General features: G+C 39.7%; 1 protein-coding gene across 1 annotated transcript in view; it reads right to left on the bottom strand.

Moving 5' to 3' along the window:
• ARHGEF26 (Rho guanine nucleotide exchange factor 26) overlaps positions 1-14,767 on the bottom strand; it is a 155,035-nt gene that overhangs the window by 102,100 nt on the left and 38,168 nt on the right. The window contains exon 5 of the mRNA XM_075546945.1: positions 11,923-12,083. Coding sequence (XP_075403060.1) covers positions 11,923-12,083 — 161 coding nt within the window. The remainder of the gene's footprint in view (positions 1-11,922; positions 12,084-14,767) is intronic.

Genomic DNA, 14,767 nt, shown 5'->3' with positions numbered 1-14,767 from the left:
TAACAGACTGGCTTACAAAACATAACCCATCGATCTGCTGCCTACAAGAGACACATCTCAAGTTTGCAGACAAAAACAGGCTGAGAATTAAAGGCTGGAGAAAAATATACAAAGCAAACCAATTCAAAAAAAGCAGGAGTAGCACTCTTACTCTCTGACAAAATTGATCTCATAAGCCATAACAAGAAACAAGAAGGGGCACTATATAATGTTCAAGGGAACAGTAGACCAAGAACCAGTGAGCATAATAAATATATACACACCCAACCAAAGACATGGGAAATTCATAAATCAAACACTCCAAAAGATGAAGAAAGAAATCACTGACAACAATTACAGTAGGTGACTTTAATACACTGCTCCCTGAAAAAGACACAGGGAAAGAAACTAAACATTGAATCTACAGATCTAAACAGCACAATTGGACAACTTGACCTGATATATATTTTCAGAGCTTTCCACCCAAATGCAAAATAAATTCACATTCTTTTCAAGCCCACATCGCACATACTTGAAGAAAGACCACATGCTGGGACACAAGTCAAACCTGTGTAGATTCAAGCACATAGAGATTATGCTGACCTTCTCTCCAACCACTATGCCAGAAGGCCAGAAATCAACAAAAGGACGATGAAGAAAACAGGGACAAACAACTGGAGGATGAACAACTCTCTATTGCAAAAGGGGTGGGTATCAGAGATGAAATCAGTAAGTTTCCAGGAACCAATGAGAATGAAAATATGATGTACTAAAACCTTTGGGACACAGTAAAGGCATTTATCAGAGGAAGTTTGATAGCAATATATACACACAGGAAAAAGGAAGAGAGACTTATGGTTGATATGCTGACACAAAATAATGCCAATTACAGCAGAGTCAACAGAACAATCTTACTAACAGCAAAAGGAAAGAAATAGTAAAAATCAGAGCTGAGAAACAGGAGAGCACAAACAAGAAAACTATGAAAAAAATGAATGCAGCTAACAGTTGGTTCTTGGAAAGGATTAACAGAATTGACAGACTGCTGGCAAACCTAACCAAAGAAAGGAAGGAACAAATTCCAATAACAAAGACAAGGGATTAAACAGGGGACATTACAATGGACCCTAATAAAATCAAAAGGATAATTATACAGTATTACAAAGGACTGTACTCTAATGAATTCAATAACTTGGAAGACATGGACAAATACTTGGAAAAACAATCCCTCCTTAGACTATCCCAGATGGATGTCAAGAATCTCAACAGACCTACAGCAAATAGAAGAAATAGATAAATTTATCAAGGAAATACCAGCCAAAAAATCCCCCAAGTCATCGATCCCACAAGAATTGAGAACTAAAGACCAATATCCCTAATGAACACTAACACAAAAATCCTTAATACTGGCCAATAGAAAACTAAAGTATATTAAAAAAAATTCACCATGACCAAGTAGAATTCATACAGGGATGCAGGGATGGTTCAACAAAGAAAGATGATTAGTATTATTTATCACATTGACATGAAAAATTATAAGAACCACATGATAATATCGATAGATATGGAAAAAGCATTAGACAATATCCAACATCAATTCCTGTTTAAGAAACTCAAGAAGACAGGAATGGAAGGAAAATTCCTCAATATAATACAAGCTATAAATGAAAAATCAACAGCCATAGTGGTAATCAAAGGAGAAAAGATGAAAACAATTCTACTGAAAAAGGGAACCAGACAAGGAAAGATGACCCTTGTCCCCACTCTTATTTAACATCGTACTGGAGGCCCTAGCTAATAACATAAGGCAAAGAAAAAACATCAGATATACTTGTCTGGGGAAAGAAGAGGCAAAATTATCATTATTCTCAGACAATATAATTTTATATAGAGAAAATCTCCAAAATTCGACTAGTGGAGTGTTGGAAGCTAATAAAGGAATATGGCAGAGTGGCAGGATACAAGGTCAACAAACAGAAGTCTATTTGACTGCTATACACACCAGACAAGATCACAGAAGAAGTGATTAAAATTGAAATATCCAGGGATATACCTGGTTAAAAAAAATTTGTACGAGGAAAATTACAGAACAATATTACTAGAAACCAAGAGTGACCTCAACAAATGGAAGAATATCCTATCCTCGTGGACTGGTAGACTCAATATAATAAAGATTTCAGTTTTGCCTAACGCACAATATAAATTTAATGCTATCCTGTTACGAATTCTATCATCCTTCTTCAAAGAATTAGAAAAACTGATGGTGAGGGAAGAAGCCCAGAATTAGCAGAGAACTACTCAAGAAGAAGGACAAAGTGGGAGGACTTGATATACTTGACTTCAGCACCTATTATACAGCCACAGTGGTCAAAACAGTGTGGTACTGGTATAATGACAGATATTCAGACCAATGGAAAAGAGCTGAAAACCCAGAAATTAAACATCAGCATACAGACAAGTGATTTTTGATAAGGGCCCCAAAAGTATCAAATGGGAAGTGATCGCCTCTTCAATAAGTTGTGCTGGAAAAAACCGCTATCTACCTGCAGAAAAATGAAGCAGGACCCTTACCTCACTCCATGCACAAGAATAATCTCAAGGTGGATCAGAGAGCTTGAAGTAAAACCCAAAACTATTAGCGCCATTAATTAGAAAATTGGAACAAACCTGAGAACACCGATGCAGGGAATACATAGGCTATTGGAAATACGGAAGGATACGAATACAGAGGAGTCACAAATTGACAAGTGACATACTGAAGATAAAACAATTGTGTACATCAAAAGAATTCACCAAGAGAGTAATCAGAGAGCCCACAGACCAGGAAAACATCTTTAGTGATGGCACGTCAGACAAAAGCCTTATTGCAATACTTTGCAAGCTTACAATAAGACAAAAACTAACTGCCCACTAAGGAGGTAAGAAAAGGGCCTGAACAGAAGTTTCACAGGGGCAGAAATCCGAATGGCCAATAAGCATATGAGAAAATGTTCCCAATAATAAGCCATAAGAGAAATGCAAATCAAAACAACAATGAGATACCACCTAACACCCTCAAAGATAGCGCAATTCAAAAAATCAGAAAGTAACAAGTGTTGGAGGGGCTGTGGTGAGATAGGAACTCTCGTCCACTGCTGGTGGACCTGTAGATATGTACAGCCATTATGGAAATCGATTTGGCAATATCGAATACAGATGGAAATCGAGCTACCATATAACTCAGGAATCCTCCTACTGGGCATATACTCAGAAGAGGCAAGAAACAAACCAGGGCCAGACATCTGTGCTCCAATGTTTATTGCGGCACAGTTCACAATCGCAAGGAGTTGGATACAAATCTAAATATCCATCGATGGATTTATGGATCGAAAAACTGTGGTACATACATACAATAGAGCACTACGCATTCCTTAACAGCAGCGATGGACGCATGAAGCACATTGCCGCATGGGAAGAACTGGAAGGAATTATGCTAAGCAAAGTAAGCCAAGCACAAGAGGGCAAGTACAACATGAGTTCACTAAGCTTCAAAATGGGGCATGGGGGAATAGCTGCTATATGCATACATTCCTGGGGTGAGGTTCATGTACTATGGCAGGGGCCAAACCCAATCCAGGGATACATATGGCAGCCAATTAAATAGCAGGGGGAAAGAAGGTGGGGGAGAAGATATGGGTAAAGGGAAGCAGGGCACTAACCTATCCAAGGGGAGGGTATTGTTTATATCTCCACAATAGAGAAGGAGAGAGACCAGGCTCCAACCCAATGCACCAAGACGTGAGTACAACATACCGACATGTACCTGGGAACCAATAGAGAGGTCTGTGGGGACGACCCCAATCCCAACTATGTGGACACTATCGCCCTCCAGAGGAATGCACTACAGAGGACAGCAATGAAGCTACAGTTTTGGGAGAGGGGCACATCTGATTAGAGCACACAAGTGAAACGAAGAGGGATGGAGAGTGAGGGAAATACATCCTGGCCCATCAATCCCCGAGGACGATATTCCTACTCAGAGCAGACAACACACAGAAAGGACCATAGGGTTGGCCCCACCACGATACAAGACATCCCTCACTGAACCATAGCACTACTGGGGACAACACTGAAGACACAGTGTAGAAATTGTGCCTAATCTGATCCCATCAAACTGAGGCGAAAAACTAAGGGCATGCAACATAACAGCAAGGGGAACAAAGTAATGAAGTTCCCAGGGAATACCAAAAAGAGACTTTGGAGACAGAATGTGGCACCCCATCAGACTCAACTGGAAAAACTCCTAAAGGCCAACAAACAGACCTTGAACTATTTATAGACTTTTCTATTTTTGTCAGTGGCTTTCTGCTTGTTATTTTTTATTTGTTTTTGTTGTTATTGTTTTCTTGGTTTTGACTTCTGTTGTTGTTCTGTTTGGTTTTGCCTGAGTTTTACACTTATTAATAATGTCTCTGCATGTCTATCTAGATAAGATAGGAAGAATAAACAATTTAGAGACGAAAAAAGCGGGACTGCTGATTCTAGGGGGATATGGGAGGTGGGAGAAAGGAAGGGGTGCGCGCGAACCAACAAAGGAACAAAGGAACTACAAGTGAACAAGTCAATGGAGAAAAGGGCATAGGATGCTTAGTGGGACTTAATCAAGAGCAATGTAGCAGCAAGGAATTACTAAACCCAAATGAAGGCTCAACATGATAGTGGGAGAAGAGGAAAGTAAAAGGAAACAGAGGAAAGAACCAGGAGGCAAAGGGCATTTATAGAGGTCTAAATACAGGCATGTACATATGTAAATATATTGATATATAATGAGAATGGAATAGATCTCTGTACTTATATCTATATGTTAAGAATTAAGGTTGCAGATGGACATTGGGTCTCGACTCAAGTGCTTCCTCAACACAAAAACACTTTGTTCTAATAATCTGGCATTCTATGATGCTTACCTTCCCAACATGATCACTGAAGACAAAATGGGTGCATAAGTAAATTTGGTAAAGAAAGCTGATGATGCACGGCTATCAAAAGATATAGCATCTGGGGACTTAAAAAGTCTTGAAGATGTAGCCATTTAGCTGAGAAGCAACAAAGCCCACATGGAAGAAGCATATCAGTCTGTGTGATCATGAGGTGTCGATGGGATCAGCTATCAGGCATCTATCTAAGAATCATAACAAAATCATACCCAATGTCAACCGGGAGTGGGTGTGTGAAGTAGAGACCCAAAGCCCATCGGTACACAGTTGGACATCCCTTTACAAAAGGGTCACAAGGAAGAGATGAGCCCGTCAGGGAACAGTATAGCACCGACAAAATACACATATTTCCTAGAGTTCTTTAATGCTTCCTTCCCCCCACTATTGTGACCTAAATTCTACCTTACAAATCGGATTAGACCAGAACATTCACACTGCTAGATACCCAGGATAGATAAATCCTTCAGGGCAAACAATGAAAATAGAGATACAAGGAGGATAAGGGAAGGTGGGAGGAGAAAGGGGAAATCAATCACAAGGATCAACGTATAACCCCCTCCCTGGAGGACAAACAACATAAAAGTAGGTGAAGGGAGACAGAAGATGATGTAAGATATGAAAATAATAATCTTTAACTTATCAAGGGTTCATGAAGGAGGGAGGGAATAGGAGAGAGGTGGGGAAATGAGGAGGTTGATATCAAGGACTGAAGTAGAAAGAAAATGCTTTGAAAACCATGATGGCAGCATGTGTACAAATGTGCTTGACACAATGGATGAATGTATAGATTGTAATGGGAGATATAAGAGCCCCCAATAAAAGTATTTAATAGAAATTTTTAAAAGAAAATGATACATCAGACTTTGAGTGATTAAAATTTTATCACTTGATCTCCCTTTTGATAGACTTTGGGCTTTGTCTGTTTATATATACATATATATATTGGGGTTTATCTCTGTTGTATGTTGTCATTGTTGGTAGCCTTCTTGGCCCAAGGTTGTGCTTTTCCCTATGTTTTTTGGTATATGAAACCCAGGATTGGTGAATCCGTAGAAGCAATAACTAGAATTAGGGTTCCTGGGGGGGGGGCACAGGTGGGGAAGGGAAGGAGTTGATATCAGGGAGCACAAGAAGGAAAAGAATGTCTCAAACTGGTTGTGGTAGTCACTGTACAACACTGCTTGATGTGACTGAACTATGAAGTGACATGGTGTCTAAATTAGATCCTAGTAAGATGGTTTGAAAGAAAAAACAGACCAAAAACAAACAAAAAAGATGATCTTAAAAGCAGTTTGTCAGAACTAAAATGCTTTATAATTGGGGGGCTACCTGTTCTCTGCTTTTTCCAATCCTCAATTTTTTTTTTTTGCCTTCAGTTTGTCCAACCATTTCGAGTGTTGAATTTTACATGCTTACTAAGCATTGATGATGCTAACAGTTGTGTTATTTATCCTGTAACTCTGAGACCATGTGTTCACTGAGAGCAGTCTATTTATTTCTCTATATATACATGGTGTTGGAAAGTCTGTAACAAGTGCTTGATATAAACAGTAAATGGCCCATGCAACTTAGCTGAAAGAACTGAATAAATGCACACCCCTTTCAAACATCAGGGGGCTCCCTGGATTCTAACATTTGGAAATTTGACAAACCCATTTATGTTCACCGTTCTACTTGTTCTACGGTTCTACCTACTTTTTCAGATAAAATTCCCGTAATAGAGTCTATGTTTCTGAGTAGAAAAAATTTTGAAAAGGCTACTGCTTTTGTCTTCTCCTTCTTGTTAAGCAAATTATTCCCTGTGGCTAGCTGTACTTTCATATTATCACTGCTGATCTATTCAAAGCAAATACTACTGGGTCTCAGCAAACACAGGAAACTCCCTCTAGTGCCTGCCATTGATGTCATATTCATACTCATCTCAAATTTTAATTCACTTTAACACTATGTAACCTACCACCACTGAGTCAATTCAGACCCTGTAAATCTTTACTGGAGCAGACAACCTCATCTGTTTCCCATGCAGCAGCTGGTGCTTTGGACTCACCACCCTTGCTGTTAGCACCACCAGGGCTCCTTAATATTACATAGCAATCATATGAAACAAGTTAAATAAATATTAATATGTAAGATCACTATGTTCCATGTACAAGGGTGAATACCTTAGTTGCTTTACCGCTTTTCCCCAAAACTTGCATTATACCAGTGTATTCCCTGCATTCATTCACTCAATAAATGTTTCCTTAGTGGTAGAATATATTCAAATCAATATATTTTATTTAAATATGTTCCAAAAACTAACCTGGAAAAAAAATTGCAATGAACATCCTTAACAAGCTTTAAAAAACTGAAAAGAGAAGGAAAAATGGGCTGGACAAACAAATGCTCAGGTCTCAGAAAATTAAAAACAGATGGCGCTTACTCATATGGGAAAGCTTATAAGAAAAATGCAAATTAAAATTACACTTAGATAATTCTTCTGGCTGGAGTGACAAAATCCTAAAGGTCTGTTTATGTGGACTATTAGAAAGACTGGGGAGGAAGCAGGCACTCGCTCACCCATGGTGATACTGTAAAATGATACAACTATTATGGAGGGGGCCGTGGGGGTAGCTTACAAAAGTACAACGCTTTTAGCCTTGCTTCAGCAATCCTGCTTCCAGAAATCGATCCCAAATGTACACTGGCAACATTACATGAGGGCATATTAATGCCCTTTGTGCATATTAATGGAAGACTGAAAATAACCCTATGTCCATAAAGGGGGGTGGATGAAGAAATTATTTTTATTCTATACATGGTTACAAGTCCCAGTGGCAAAACGGCAAGTGCTCAGCAGCTATATAAAACGTGACAGACCGTACCCACCAGCCACTCGAGAAAAAAGCGGTGGCAATCTGCTTCTGTAAGGGCTACAGCCGAGAAACTGTATGGTGCAGCCAGGTCTGACCTACAGACTCTCTAACCTTCGGAATCCACTTGATGGTGCACAACCGCAACAGGCTATCGTTCAGTGAGAAGAGGATGGAATACAAACACACAAATGTATACAATTAGCTAAGTGTCCTGGAGGTGCACTATGCCATCACCGAGGTTATGGGTTGAGGAGAGGGGAGGGGAGAGGGGAGGAGAGACCATGATTTTTTTTAAAATTACCTATACAGAGAAGGAGGAAACAGAGGAGGAGGGCAAGGAAAGCCACTAGGTGTTTTGGAATATATCATGCCCTGTAAATTTGAATTGTGTAAATGTTTCATCTTTTTCCCCGGCAATCTACTGAAACGGTTTCAATAGCCAGCCCAGTAGTGATGAACACCCTTCATCCTCACACTGAGGCCTTACCAACTGCGTGACATTAAGACTCCACAGCTCTTTGAGGAAATTTTGGGTTCAAACTGTGGTCAGGACTTAAAAAGAAGTTCCCAAACTACTTTGGCCCACTACCCTGTTTTCAGAAAAGAAATTACTCAGCACTCCCCTTGGCCATTAAAACTTTTGTACTACAATCCAGAGTAAAGTATAGGTATCTGCTTATGTAGCCCTCCGGATCATTCCAGCAGCACCCAATATCACCCACTTTGAGAAACATGGGCTTTAAACAACATCTTGAAATCTACCAAGAAAATGATCAAAGCTTATCTAAAGTACAAATTGGACATCTGAACCTCAATAAATAAAGTAACTTTAACACAGGTTGCATTAATAAATGGAAAGCTAGTTCTCTTTATAGATATATTATAGGTTATAAGGAATAAATAATGATATAGCGCCACCATTTTGCAATCCATAATTAATGGATGGATCTTATATTGATCCCCAACCAGATATTATATGGTTCCTGGTAAAGGCTCCAAAAAAGTTACCTTGTCTGACAAATAATTTGCAAGGAATACGTTTAAAGATGAATAAAAAACTCTTTAAATTCTGATATGGGATGATCTCTAGAATAAAGGTAAAAAATGTAGTATGCTACCTATAAGTTTTCAACAGTGGGGCTATATAAACAGAGTTTCCTTAAATAATCATAAACTATTTCTTAATAGTATATACAATAAAGAAAAGCAAGCACTCTGCTGCTTCTCAGCGAGGCAATGCAACAGCTGCTGCTGCTGCTGCTGCTGCTGCTGCTGCTGCTGCTGCTACTGCTATAGGTGCAGGGAGTTGGCTCTGACTCTGCACAGCCAAAGGCTGCGCAGCCGGTCCTGAGGCAACCTCACACTGCATCTAGGACCATACAAATCCCTTACAATTTCTGAAATACGTGAATCTCTTACATATACCAGAGAATTAAATGGAAAACCACCAAGATAGGACAATGATAAGTCTGATCATGACATTGTAGTTATGAAAAAGGCTATGCATCCGAGCATATGCTAATCCATTTAGGAGTAAGACATGATATCTACCGTAGATACTCTGAAAAGGAAAAAGGGTAGATTAGAGAAATATTGGGGAAAAAAGGATAGGCAAATATGCAGGCAATTTTGAAATATGTTTAAAATATATGGGTTTCATATTATTTTCCCCATTTTCTGTATGCTTAAAAATTTTCACAACATAAAGTAAAACAAAATTCCTTAAACATAATAAAAAATAGAATATGAAATTCTAGCCAGAAATGGTATATGGAAGACCTAAGTGTGAGACCTACTTATTCCTTACTAAAATGAATGAGTATCACACATTAGCCCAAACCAAGACACAGGACCAAATTATTTTCTGCTTTAAAACAATTTTTTTTACTAATGGAAAGCATTTTGAATAAAATATGAAAGAAAATATTTTTGAGATAACATGGATCTTGATACAATGAATGAGATACATTGATGCAAGACGGGTGTGTAGAGATGGGCTTGGTAGTACAAGACCTGTCTCTTCAGCTTCCTGCATTTACAAAGACGTCCCCTATTGAGGCATGCGTTACAAATAGGATGAAAGCTTCCTAATAAACCCAGAGGTCGAAAATGTAGTAGGGGACTCTATGTCCCACAGGTTATCAACAAATTAAAACTGAGGAGGAGTTAGAGTCGATCCTGGTGACCCATTTCCCATCATCTAATGAATGTCACACTAGAGAAACAATTAATAATTTCATTTGATCCTTCAAACCACCCTATGAGATATATAATATTTTTATCTCTGTTACATATGAAATGTATAAGAAATGGAGCTGAAAAAGTTTTAATGACCTACTTCAGGCCAATCAACTACCAAAACAGAGAAGCGATGTCGGGAGTCCACATCTCTGTGACAGAAAGTCACCATCTTTCTAAATCACTCTGCTACAGGAAGCACTGTCTGAAGCTCAGAAGACTCCAGAGACCAGTAACGTCTTCAGCCTAAGACTAAGTTTTCTAGAAGCATTCTCTCGCTCGGGTCATTTGCACAATTCAATAGGCTGCCTGACTGCCACATGGGTCAAAGTATAGTTCTGTACATGAGTAAAACCATTCAGCCTTGGTTTTTGAAAAACAGATTCTAATTAAAATCATGACCTACATTTTACAGTTACCAAAACAGCAATAACTTTTATAGCAAGGTATCAAATATGAAACTTAATTTTCACAGTTCAAACTAAGTACACGTTAAAGTGAAAGAGACTCGTTTTGAAATCTGACATCTCACCAAAAGGCTCTTGTGCTGCCCTCTTCACTGAAGAGAGGAAAGAAACTATTCACTTCTCGTATCAAAACTGGCAAGACTGGTTCCAAGCTGCCATGCTCGCCACCATCTGCATATCATGATCCTACTGCTTCCTGAGGCTCAGAGGGTCCTTGGAACACTGCCTGCTCATGTCCGGCTTTGCAAGCTGTGCCTTATCAAGAAGTTTATGGACATTTTGGTGACCTCTGCGTGAATTCCGTCTCTCTGAAATAGCCGCAGATCACGTGAACCTATGACTGACCAGCCCTGTAGCTTAAGAGGAAACCCACACAGCGGACCTGGAACCACCCGGCACGCAGCGCTATCATCACCGCCTACACGACTGTGTGGACCACGGAACTAGGAGGAGAGCACAATGTCTGTATTCACAAGGAACACATGCCCCAGGGCACGTCCAGGTTTCGTGGTCCCTGAACCTACACAGAACCTTCAGTGGTAAAATTGAAAGGCTGAAGGTTTGAATCCAACAAAACACACCAAAAATACTGGTTGTCTACTTCTAAAATAATAACAAAACCAACTGTTGAAAAAGCCTGACACACATGGGGTCACCACGAGCCACAGCTGGCTCAAGGACAACAGGTTTGGACTGAAATCTCTGCAATGTATACACTCTCCGTAACAAAACATTAAAGATTTACGAGGTGCCCTTGGAAGTGAGAAGCTTTGAACCTTAAGTTTTGTTAGCTGTCTGTTAAATCTACTTTTATGCAAACCATACAAAACTGCCAATTTTTAACCCATTTTGATGCCAAAATGACAACTTCACATAGTTTCACTAGTACACAGCTGGGACACGACGGCTTCAACATAGGCTGCATAGTTCACACAAAAGTGCATGAGTCTACTGCAGCCATTAAGGCAACCATGAAGATTCAGATAAGAGGGTTTATCAAGTTTTACATGGGGGCCAAACAATGCAAATAATTCTGGTCATTGTGGTTGCATTTTAAATGTGATATTGACAGATATAAGCAAAGAAAATATGAAAGTATAAAAAAATAATAATTTTGTCCTTTGACGGGAAAGGTATGGCTTACTTTCTCCCCTTAATAGAATATTGCAAAATGTGCAGAAATAAGAAAATATAATAGAGAGTCCTTACATACCACTCTCTGCTGTGGTAGTTAATCACACCTGGGTATAGTTCAGCAAGTTAAAACATACCTTAAAATAGATTTCAAAAGCCAACTGAATAAATGAGCGATTTTACAAGCCTGTTCTCTCTGTTTGCAATGACACAGGCATTTATTTATTTACAATTAACATCTTGGCATGATGCAAGGCAAACGGAAAAAGAACTTACTTTTTGCTCGCCTCAGAGACGTCTGTAATATTGGAGAAGAGATGGTGACTCTCTGTTTTGGTCATGGTATCACTAAGTTCTTTAGAATTTTTAAACATCCGTATCAATATATCCAAGCTGAGTAAATACGAATGTTCAGAGGATATGACCTCAAAGATAGCCTGAAAAAAAGGAAAAGGAAAGGCATGACGTCTTTTCAATAGAAATCTAAATGCACCTTTTAGAATCCAGCTCTGTGAATGTCATATGTTGAAAATCTCAGAAAAATGAGCACTGAAAGAACTGTACCCCCACACTACTGTCATTACACAAGGCACACAGGCACAAAGCTCAAGAACGCTTCATTGCCTGCAGTGTAAATTTAAAATAAAAAAAAAGAAAGCATTTCAATGGCTCCAGATTTCATCTCGAGGTCATGCCTTTGCCACAGGGTAGGAGCTGTGAAAGGAAATGAAAGAGTATCATAAACCTCAGGGTGACATGAATTAACCTTTGAGGTCATCTCCTAGATCCCTGCTTTCAAAGGACACTGCCTCAAGGACAGTGGGGATTAATGGCCATCACTGTAGACTTAGAAAACATTTCTCACGAATATATTTCTTTCTACCCTCTAACAGATAGAGTTTCTTTCGCTGAGTTTAATCCTTTGAATCTGGGGGCAGGAACAGTGACTAGGCTGGCTGTAGTAGGGGAACGTGACTGTAACTCCCCACAAAAGGTTTTTCCAAACCACAGAAGCCCTTTTACATAAAGGAGCACAGTTGAAAACATTCCCATCCATTTGACAAGCGCCCATCTCTGCTCTCCTCAGTGTTTCAAGGAGCAAGGAAGGATCCTCTGCAGAAACTCGTGGTGTCAGGCACACAGTGGTTTTCCTGATAAGCTTTTGTTAATGATAAAATGCCAACCGACATTTGCAGATAGACAACAACGCCCTATGTGAGGAATCCATCTAGCTCATTAGCAAAATCAGATTCATATCTTCCAAGAATGGCAGCACAGGGAGAATTCCTCCTCTGGCAGGAGTTGTGAGGGTCTTGGACCTTCCTAATAACGGCTACTGCTGTTATCAGCCTGTCTGTGAAGTCCCTGGCCCTAAGGTGCATAGGGGATCCTGTCTATAATTCCCTGTGGTCTGGCCAGGCAGACGGAGTAGGTAGACTCCAAACTGCTGATGGGTGGGCCGTATTTTGTTAGTCGTGTTAATGGTGCCAATCCAGACCCAAGTTCACCTCCTGTTTTAACATTCCATGTTAGGGAAGTCTTACATAACTGTGTGTTCTAGCCTCAGCTGCGCTCCATGGGAATCAAGTGTTTAAACTATCTGAAGAGAGAATGTCAAGAGTTTTACTTAAACTGTTTCTTGTTTTAGTCTATCCAAGCCAATATAATTATCCTCCGAAAGTGTAACGTAACCTAAAGAAAAGCCTCCCTTCCTGGTAAAAAATATGGATCACAGGTTGTTGATGAACTAGCAACTTAAAATATTTCCTAAAGCAAAAGATTTGATAATCCAATCAAACACTAAGAGTGCGGCAGAAAAGACAGGATGAACTGTAAAGAAGAGATCACATGGAAAGATGAGTAAGTGGCAGAGAAAGTTTGAGACAATGAATGTAAGGACAAAATAAACCATAATAGAGCCATTGAGTATTTAAACATGATAACAAAATCAGAACAATGGAAAGGAACAATAGAATTAGGTTTGTTCACGTCATTACTTTTTCATATGAAAATCTAAATATGAATCTTAACAAAAAAGCCAAACACAAACAAAAAAGAAAATGGAATAAGTTCAACGACATGGGGTCAGGTAACCAGAGAAGCTCTGGCATTTAACACACTGGAAGGGCAAAGCACTGTCTACATCTCACAATACTAACAGAGCAAAGAGGTTCAACTTAAGCAAACCTACTGCCATGGAGTCAATTCCAACTCACAGTGAGTGACCCTATAGAACAGGGTAAAAGTGCTCCTGTGGATTTCAGGCACTGCAACTCATTATCGAAATAGAAAATTGCACCTTTCTTCCAAGGAGGGTCTGGTTGTTTCAAACTGCTGACCATGTCCACCACATGTGTTAGTATGGGTACTTTAGAGAAACAAATCCACAGAAATGCATACGTATAGGAGAGAGTTTTACATAAAGGGTACGTACACATCAAGAAAACATCCCAACCCAGTGCTGCCCAAGCCTACAAGTCCAACATTAACCCATATGTCCAACACCAATCCACGAAGTCTTCCTCCATCTCACAAAACACATACAATGATGCTGACTGCAGGAGGAAAGCCAAGTCAGTGAGCATGTAAGCATCTCAGCGCTGGCAGGGGTCTCCACACGGCTGCTCCAGCACCCAGGGCTGCATTGGGGAAGGTCCATGTGACTTCTTCTCAGGGTTGTCTTGCAGGAAGTGAGCCTTGCCAGCTGAAGGAGGGAACTGGATAAGGCAGCTGCACCCTGGTCTGACTATCACAAAGCAAGAGACCCGAGAACTCGAAAGACGAGGCTCACTGAGCCATTTATCCCTTCACCTTTCAATTAACCCCACATGTGTTTATCGGCCAGGTTGGTACAATAAACTAACTAACTTACCACATAACCACTATGCCACCAGCACCTATCAGTGGCAGAGTGGATTTTAAATGCAGCATTTGCAGAGTGCACTATGACCTAGTGGTTTGAAAGAATACTCTAGATTTGTGTGTATTAAAGTGGATAGATTTCAAAAACAATACGAAGAGTAAAAAGTTTGTGAAAAAAATCCTATTATCTTTTAACTCCATTTTTTCCCATGAACCTTTTAATGCCTCCTCACATATGTATCCTTTGTTGTTAGGTGAG

Source organism: Tenrec ecaudatus, chromosome 4 (assembly GCF_050624435.1).
Source record: "Tenrec ecaudatus isolate mTenEca1 chromosome 4, mTenEca1.hap1, whole genome shotgun sequence".
NCBI lineage: Eukaryota > Metazoa > Chordata > Mammalia > Afrosoricida > Tenrecidae > Tenrec > Tenrec ecaudatus.
Note: the sequence above shows the minus strand (reverse complement) of the source record. Positions and strands in the feature narration are given on the sequence as shown.